This window comes from Oratosquilla oratoria, chromosome 41 (genome assembly GCF_046742065.1).
Source record: "Oratosquilla oratoria isolate Oo_2021 chromosome 41, ASM4674206v1, whole genome shotgun sequence".
Lineage (NCBI taxonomy): Eukaryota > Metazoa > Arthropoda > Malacostraca > Stomatopoda > Squillidae > Oratosquilla > Oratosquilla oratoria.
This window is the reverse complement of record NC_134817.1, coordinates 37,505,104-37,514,599: the sequence shown is the minus strand read 5'-3', so window position 1 is coordinate 37,514,599 and position 9,496 is coordinate 37,505,104. Positions and strand designations below refer to the sequence as shown.

Genomic DNA, 9,496 nt, shown 5'->3' with positions numbered 1-9,496 from the left:
GTTCAAGTACCAGACTTCAGGAAAGCAAACTTTGACAATATAAAAACCTATTTGAAATTGAATACGAAAAGCCAGGCGGACGTTTCAGACATTCTTGATTCTCGTTGCGGGGCTAGTCAGGTGTGGGTCATGGACGGTAAGAAGCATACCTTAGGTCAGGTCTGGGTCAAAGAGGGTAATACGCATACCTCAGGTCAGGTCAATTGGGGGCGAGGGCCCAGCAGTCAGGTCAGTAATTTAAATGACATGTATAACAATCTAACTGATCTAATTATTAATGCACAAAATACATTTATCCCCCTAAAGTCAATACGGAAAAATAGTAATACTCCCAAATGGATGACGGACAGATTGAAACATGAGATCGGAATGAAAAGAGGACTTTACGTAAAAATGAAAAACGGGTAATCACACCTTAGATCAATATATAACGAAATGGCAAAGCTGGTTAAAAGGAATACACGTTCAGCGAAACGTAATTATGAAATCAAGGTTGCCAGTCAAGCTTTGGGTTTCTTTCACCTCTATAGAACAAAAAATAAAGAAAGAATAGGACCAATTAAAAACGATGAAAATGTCATGATTGAATCGGAAGAAAAAATGAGTGAGGAGTTTAACAATTATTTTCTATCGGTATTTACTGATGAGAGGTTAGATAAAGTACCTGACTGCGATCCGATTTTCAGAGGGGATGAAGAAAGTAGTCTAACTAATATCAGCATTAGTAAAGAGGAAGTAGTCAAGCAGATTGACAGACTTAAAGCTACAAAATCTCCGGGTCCAGACGAAATTTTTCCAAGAATGCTTAAAGAGTGTAAATTTGAAATCTGCGACCAGTTAACTGAAATATTCAATAAATCGGTAGACACTGGTTCTGTTCCTACTTCTTGGAGGCAGGCAAACGTTGTTCCTGTTTTTAAGAAGGGAGATAGATCGTCTATATGCAACTACAGGCCAATCAGTTTGACATCGGTTATAGGAAAAATGCTTGAATCAATAATAGTAAATAGACTCAGAGAACACATCGAAGGGCATAATTTAATTCGTGTTTCACAGCATGGTTTCTCCAAGGGTAAGTCATGTGTGACTAATCTTCTATCCTTTTACACTAAGGTATATAAGGCGGCAGACAACAATGAAAATTACGATGTTATTTACCTTGACTTTAGCAAAGCGTTCGACAAAGTGCCACACCAGAGACTACTAAATAAAATCAAAGCCCATGGCATAGGAGGAAAAGTGTTAGAATGGATTAGAGCTTGGATTAGTAACAGAAAGCAACGGGTCACCATAAATGGAATAAAATCTAGGTAGGGCAATGTTACTAGCGGGGTCCCCAAGGCTCGGTTTTGGGTCCCTTGTTGTTCATTATGTATATAAACGACTTAGACGAAGGGTTAAATAGTGATGTTAGTAAGTTTGCGGACGACACTAAAATAGGACGCCTAATTAGGTCAGGAGACGACGCCCAGATTCTGCAGGATGACCTTAATAAGCTGTTAACATGGTCGGTGAAATGGCAAATGAACTTCAATATCTCTAAGTGTAGCGTGTTAAACGTAGGGCTACACAACCCCGAAAATAGATACAACTTAGATAACACGTTTTTAGAAAAATCTGAGTGCGAGAGGGACTTGGGAGTTCTGGTGAGTCCGGACCTTAAAACCAGGAAGCAGTGTATTAGCGCCAGAAATAAAGCTAACAGAGCATTAAGCTTCATTGCTAGGACGGTAACGAATAGAAGTGCAGAGGTAATTATTAAACTCTATCTAGCGATAGTTAGACCCATCCTTGACTATGCAGTACAGTTTTGGTCTCCGTCCTACAGAATGGACGTAAATTCACTAGAATCAGTACAGAGAAGAATGACCAAAATGATACAAGGACTCGGAAATTTGCCTTACGAAGAGAGGCTTAGCCACCTAAACTTACACTCTCTGGAAAGACGCAGAGTGCGGGGTGATCTAATAGAAGTGTTCAAGTGGATCAAAGGCTATAACAAGGGTGATGCAAACAAGGTCATCATAATAAAACAACAGGGCAGGACTCGCAGTAATGGGTACAAACTGGACAAATTTAGATTTAAGAAGGAAATAGGCAAGAATTGGTTTACTAATAGGGTGGTCGATGAATGGAATAAACTTAGTAACCATGTAGTAAGCGCTGAAACTATCAGTTGTTTTAAAAAAACGATTAGACAACTTTATGGATGGGGATGACAGGTGGTGATGGATACGGAGCTGCCTAGTGTAGGCCTTATGGTCTCTTGCAGTCTCCTTTATTTCTTATGTTCTTATGTTCTTATTCGCTTAGTTCTGGGTTCGAGTCCCGCATATCTCTCCGTTTCTTGTTTTTGATTTGTGAGGTTGCTGCTTATGTTACATATTTTCTTCTGAATTTGTTCAGGATTTGTTTCGATAAAGGAAATTAAATTAAAATAGTTTCATAAAACAGGTGCATTCTGCTACACACACGCACACTGACGCACACACACACACACATACACTGACATACACACACACATTGACGCACGCACACACACACACACACACACACACACACACACACACACACTTGGTGGCGCGGTTGATAGTCCCTGACTGTCACTACGGCGGTCCGGGTTCGAATCCCGCCCAGGGCTGAAAAAAATTCAGTATCGCTGCGCTTTGAGTCGTTACTCCAACTCTCGTGGGCGGGGAGTTGGTGTGTGTGCGTGTAAGGTCACAGTATTACCCATAGATCAGTCATACGAGCTCTGAGCTCTCTTTCGGAAGGGAAATAGCTGTCGATCACGAGTCCAGCACGTGATAAAAAAAAAGACCAAGGTGAATACACACACACACACACACACACACACAGACGCACACACACACACACACATACACACTGACGCTTACACACACAGACACTGACGCGCGCGCACACACACACACACACTGACGCACACACACACACACACACACACACACACACACACACACTGACGCACACACGCACGCACACACACACTGACGCACACACACACACTGACGCACACGCACACACACACACACTGACGCACACACACGAAACTCTCATAACCTTTCGAGTCTAGTGACTCACCAACAACAAGCCGCAACGGCGTCGCCGGAGATTATGACACCAGGCTAAGACAGATAGGGCACCGCCCCTTCTCGGAACGGATGGGGACCCCCCCCCCTCCCCTCCTTCTACCTTCCATACGCGTTGCGGTGACGCGCTGTGTGGTATTCATTCTAGTTAATGTCACACTGTTTTACTCATCGTGGCGGGCGGCGGGGAGAGTGGCAGCTGCAATGGGATGCTTATTGATTCTATTCTAGCTGACGCCTCGTGACTTGATCTTTGTGAGGATCTTGAAGGAAATTGTTTGGGGGCCAGTCTGGATATGTTTCTCTAAAGGTTTCCAGTTCCTCCTCTTGGATGAGAAGGGGTTTGTCAAGAAAATCCAGTCGATATAGTTTTCTTCTTCGCGGTTTGTTGTTATTCTCTTAGTTCCCTGTTTTTTCGTCTTCGTGGTTTATTATTATTCTCTTGATTCCCTGTTTTTTTTTCTTCTACGTGATGTATTATTTTTCTTAATTCCCTGTGTTCTCTCTTCTTCATGATGTTATTTTCTTGATTCCCCTTTCTTCCTGACAGTGACCCTGGAGCCGGTGTTGACGGGGGAAGGCGCCAAGGAGTACCTAAGCTACGCCGTATCGCCGACGTTGGTTCGCGCCCTCACCGAACTCTGCAAGGTCCGCCCAGAAGACCCGATCGTCTGGCTGGCCGATTGGCTGATGGTCAACAACCCAAACAAACCAGCTGTAGACGAGTAGAGGTTAGCTGGAGCAGGTGTTGGGAATGGAGTGGTCACGTGATCATCAACTTGCACGAACTCTGTTAAGGGTTGATTGCTGAAGGAAAAGTTGTTGGTTGATCGGTTGCATTTTATGTTGAAGGAGAACTGGACTTGCAGTAATATTTTAAATTGAAAATGGGAAATTTTCATTGAAGATGAGTTGCAACGAGTTACAAATTGCATTTTGAAAGAAAGAAAAAAATCCGGACCACTAACTTATGACGAAACGCCATGTTGTGATCTGTTTTAATCTCCTCATTATCGTAAAACAGTTGCTGATTTTTTTTTCTAATTAGGATTGTAACCAAACAATTTTTTTTTCAACCAGCAATGGGACGAGACTGCTGAGGCGTATCCCTCAGCCGAATAAAATTGTTGAATATTTGAGACGTAAAAATCTGTAAATTATTTAGGTTAGTGGACTTCACTGACCATGAAAAGAGAGATTGAGAAGTCGATTTTCCAACGCGTCAGTGATGATGGTTATGGTGTGGTAATTGAGACGAATTTTATGTGTGAAGGTGACAAGATGACGTGACAGTTGACGGTGCCTGTGACAAGAGATACTGGCAAAAATGAATAAGTAAATAATTAAAAAATTGTAAAATGATAAGTAAACAAAAAAATCGAAGTTCACTGGACTGGAATGGGAAGTAGCGTAAGAGCGAGTGCTTACGTCATCAACATCAACAGCAGAGAGAGAGAGGGTGGAGGGGTGGGGGGCGTCCTGTCGCTTTGTATACTGTATTAGGAAGCAAATGTAGTTCCACAATGCTCGCCAAGACGGCAAATACGATTAGGTGTGCGTGGGTGTGTGTGTGTGTGTCGGGCCAGACTATCTCTCCATGTATTGGCTCGAAGGAGATACACCCAACAGAACACGACGAAGCGGCAACTACACTCGCCAGAGATTTATATCACGATAAAACAAGCATTTACTTTAACCTTTGAGCAAAGGGATGATTGACCAGCTCTTTTATGCACTTTTATTCCCCTCGAGAAGGTGGAGTTGTCGTCAGGGTGAGATTTAAAGTGGCAACAGAAGGGCGTAAGCAAGTTATAAATTATATGTGTGTAATTGGTTGGAGATTGGTCCCTAGTCATAGAAGTATTATACTGCGTAGGTCTGCTCCGTAGGGGTGTCACTAAAGTCCCCAATATAGTGACTATAAAGCGCAAAATGAGTTTAGGTGCGCACACACACACACACACACATGCACATTCAGATGGGTCAAAGCAATTTTTCATGTTTTGAGCTTGAAAAATAGAGACGGGAGGCAATTAGTACGACTCATTTCCTGTGAAATTCGTCAAGGTAAAATCGCGGAGGTAAATACATTGACACACACACTCTCCAATAATGGTGTATGTTTACCTTGACTTCAGCCTCTGGCCAAGCGGGTTAGGGCGTCGTTTCTATCGGAGAAGGCCGAGGGGATAGCGGTTCCAACCCTGCCACCGGCAAAGTTGAACCAAAGGCATGGGTCATTAAATTCCACCATTCAAAGTCCTCTGTAAGGGGCACCATCTTAGCCTTCCGATAAGAGGGCGTTTGTGACGTTAAACCATATCATCGTCATCATCACCTCTGCGAAGGTAACTTGGTCAAAATCAGGATGGATGAGGTTAGCTATTGACTCTCTCCCCCTTGTGGCCAAAACTCGAATTAGCATCAAACATATATATTACGTTTTTGTTCTAATCCAGTGGCGTTAGTAACAGCAATATATTTTCAATACACAAAATAACAGGTATTCTCTCTCTCTTTTTTTTTAAATTGTCATTTACATTCAGACAATTCAATTTGGGGCAATGCATCACGAAATTAGCTTGCAATTGGAAGTATGTTCAGCGTTTGTTGCGGATCCAGGCCCACCCCACTGGCTAATTATCACATGCCCAACTCGTATCGTGCTTGTATTTCGCGAGTTTTTTATATTCGCGGGGGCACCAATCTGATTAGCGCGAATTTCTTCCCCCGCGTCCCTCACATTTTTTTTATTTCATAGGTAACCCCACCCCAATGTGAATGGGACATCCAGCTGTCATTGCTGATTGCCTGCCTTGGAGTTTGAACGGTTTATGTGGTTGACCATTTCGCTGTGTGAGACACCTATTCGACCTGTCGTTAGGTGATTTTATTCAGCCAAGGGGAAAATATTCACAAGGAATGGTAGTAACTGATTTTTTTTTCCAGTTTCCGGGATGCATTATTTGTTCTTCAATTGAACAAAATCGCCTGGCCCCACTAACCCAGACCAGATTGGCAAATAATGTTCCAGTGCTGAAAATGTGTTGTCACAACGAACAGATTCCGTCGCAAATTGTGTGACGTATTCTGACGCAAATTGTCAGGCATATTCTGGCTCAAAATTCCTTACCTATTGGGTCTGGTAAACACCCTAAATATCATATCTAAATCACATTTGAGTAAAATATTTCAGCTCATGTTCTAAATTTGAGGCATTTCCCCTCTATTCAGCTGAGAAAATCATAATATGTACACAAATAGCTTACGTCAGAGTCTGATTACACTAGTGCGAATCTCATGCCAGACTTCCGTCGTGCTGTCGCGTGTGTTGTCGTTGCTCCAGCTACTTCGAGAAGTTCCTCGATGTCCTGCGGCTGGGAAAGGTTCCTCACTGCGCCCGACAAATCGTCGACGTCGCCTCCGTCAGGAAGACTGTCAACTTTTCGAGTACGAAGGCCTTCCGTTGACTTCGCAAACCCAGATGAAGTTCGCGGGAAGAAAGTCACTAGCTCTTGAGAGAGTGGATTGATCGAACTGGTGCAGAAGGCGAGTGGAGATGGCTTTAAACCATTTGTGCCCGGGGTTCCCAAGTTCCTCCTCCTTCAACGTTCACTGTCAATAAGTAATATGATTCCTAAGCTGCATTTGGGGTCGCAAAAGGGATAAGATTGATCGTGTTTTCAATAACCACAACTACAGGAGTTAACCGTCTCTGTCGCAGATCCAGAGATCTATTTACCCAAAGTGCCAAATAAGTCCCACAACACCAGCAATTATCGAAGCAACGTTTCCAGTCTTCAGTGGACATCAAAACACCCAATTACGAGTACATTGATTTCTATGTCTCGAGCGTCTTTTATCATTTAGTCTAACATTGATGTAATTTAGATTATTTAATCTGTCGTTACTTCTTTTTGATATCAGTAGAATTACCCACATCAACCTCGTGACATCAGCGTTGTTGTTTTATACCAGTAGCAACACTCAGTATTTTAAGTCATTGCTTTTGTGATGCTCTTAGTAGCTGACAGTACTAATACCATTGCGTCATACTATTCTCACAGACAGGTATTAATAATATTATCTTCACCCACGCATTACTCAAAACACTGACAATAGAATAATTACTTATAAAGATGCATTACTGACATATTACCGTCAACAGTTTAAGTGGTACCAGTTTGTTTCTCATACTGTTAAGAACTAACACCGATGTATAATAATGTTATGGTATACGAAAACTCACGTTGTCGTAGATCACTAATTCTTGAGTCATAACTGGCGGCATCAACGCAGTTCGTGTCAGACGTCCAGCGTATTTCATCCCATCCACAGTTCCAGGTCGTTAGGACAGAGAAGCTTCAGGCTTTACTTACTAGTCTTCCTTTGTCTTTACTTAACAGTGTATTTGATCACTATGGTCCGTATTATAGATACATCCATACAGCTGTATATACATACATTCATGCATGTATCTATGCATACATATGAGCATACTCACACACATGCTTAGAACTATTGGCTTAAAAGTTGTTCGTGATATTTATTCAGTAAAAGACATGTAACTTAAACCAAATTTAGAATATGTATATATATATATATATATATATATATATATATATATATATATATAGTACGCACCATACGTGACAACTCTCACGACTGTGAGAGAGTAAAGATTTTTATCATTGAAATACTGTAAGTGAATCGCTAATAACGGCCTGATTTTTCATTTCATCGGTAACAGGTGAATAATGTCACTGGCATCAGTTCATTTTTCATGGTTATATTGGTTGCATCCACCATTTTCTGATTCACGGGTGGAAGCGTGATGGACGTCCCAGCAGAACAGTTGGTCTGATGCCTTTCGTCTCATCACGTCATTGAGTTGCATCGCGATGTTGGCCTGTGTGAGATTCAAATCCTGGGTCTTCAACGCATGCGCACTACTCGACATATGTTCTTCCTCGGTAGTCTAATATCCGTACCCGATTCTTCAAGCTAAATGTAGAATCTATCAGCAATAATCCTTGGAAAATTAGATGTGCTACCATTGATCATCTGAAGACACTTCATCTAGAACCTGGCATTACAAAACCCGTCAGTGGAAGCTGCTCTACCTCCGGCCTCACCACCTGTCATCCACTCATGTTTTAGAAGACTGTTTACTGTACCACCCTGCTTTTTCCTCTTTGCCTCGAAGTCAAACACGACACTCGATGATGCCATCTGTATGACGATCCAACACTGGGGTAAGGTGATGAGCTTAATCCAGTTGGATGGTTTTCTTTTTAACATTATTATATTTTATAATACTTTATTTCAATTTTTATTTTTGTGTTACCATTCACGTGGCCTGCAAGCTGAACAGGCTCCTGTACCTGGCAAAATCGGTTATATTATCAGATACGTCTTCAGAATACTTGAATGGTGTTGCCATACACTCAGGATGCAAGCCGCCTTTTATTCATCGCTTCTGCAGGCTAACAATAACACCAACACTGCAGAAGCACTAGTTGTTCTAAACAAAATTGCACATGAAAAAAAACCATGCTCACTGCAGCACAAACAGAATGTACTACTATACATTGTAACAGGAGTACATTGCTTTTGGAGTGATTCCTCTTGCGTGGAAATATAACTGCGCATGCCCACATTGGCCTCGCTTTTGCTCTCCGTCCTTGTTCACGTAAGAATTTGTAAAACTGTCGTTACATAGTTTCTGTAAAGGTCGCAAAGCTGCAGATAATGTTTCATATAACGTTAAAGTGTAAATCACTAAAACTATTGTAATGTGTAAGGAGTTACATAATAAATATATAATTTATATAGATGGTTATGGTTATAGTATTTTTTCTAGTCGTAAATCTTAGAGAGTAAATAAAAATAGGCAGATGTGCAAACCATACATGCACATAGAGAAGTTGAATTGTTTATTGATCTACCTGTCTGGCTGCTTGTTTTTCATTGATATTGTATGTATATATATATATATATATATATATGTATATATAATATATATATATATATATATATATATATATATATATATATATAAAATCATGTACACATGATTATCATCCGTGTTTCTTCATGTCCCCAAACAAATATGAATACAAGCTTACATTCTTAAATGCATACATACTACATGAAAACATGCATACATGTGTATATATAAACATTATAATGATGATAATTGTTGCTTCAAGTTGTACTGCCTGGAAACCCGCGGCCCCACTATGGGTGTCAACGGTCCTCAGGCCATCCCACAGATCCGTAAGGAGGATAAAAAAAAAATACGGACTGTGGATTACGTTGGATTAGTGTATTGATGTTCCTGGCTCCTATTTTTAGTAGTAAGAGGAGGCCTGGTGACCGATTGT

At 41.2% G+C, this 9,496-nt stretch overlaps 1 protein-coding gene across 5 annotated transcripts in view; it reads left to right on the top strand.

The window, feature by feature from the left end:
* LOC143021235 (nucleoside diphosphate kinase homolog 5-like) overlaps positions 1-8,988 on the top strand; it is a 73,383-nt gene extending 64,395 nt beyond the window's left edge. For all 5 annotated transcript variants that reach the window (XM_076178609.1, XM_076178610.1, XM_076178612.1 and 2 more), the window contains one exon: positions 3,661-8,988. In XM_076178609.1, the coding sequence (XP_076034724.1) occupies positions 3,661-3,839 (179 nt within the window). In that variant the 3' untranslated portion in view covers positions 3,840-8,988. The remainder of the gene's footprint in view (positions 1-3,660) is intronic.
* Positions 8,989-9,496: the final 508 nt, after the last annotated feature.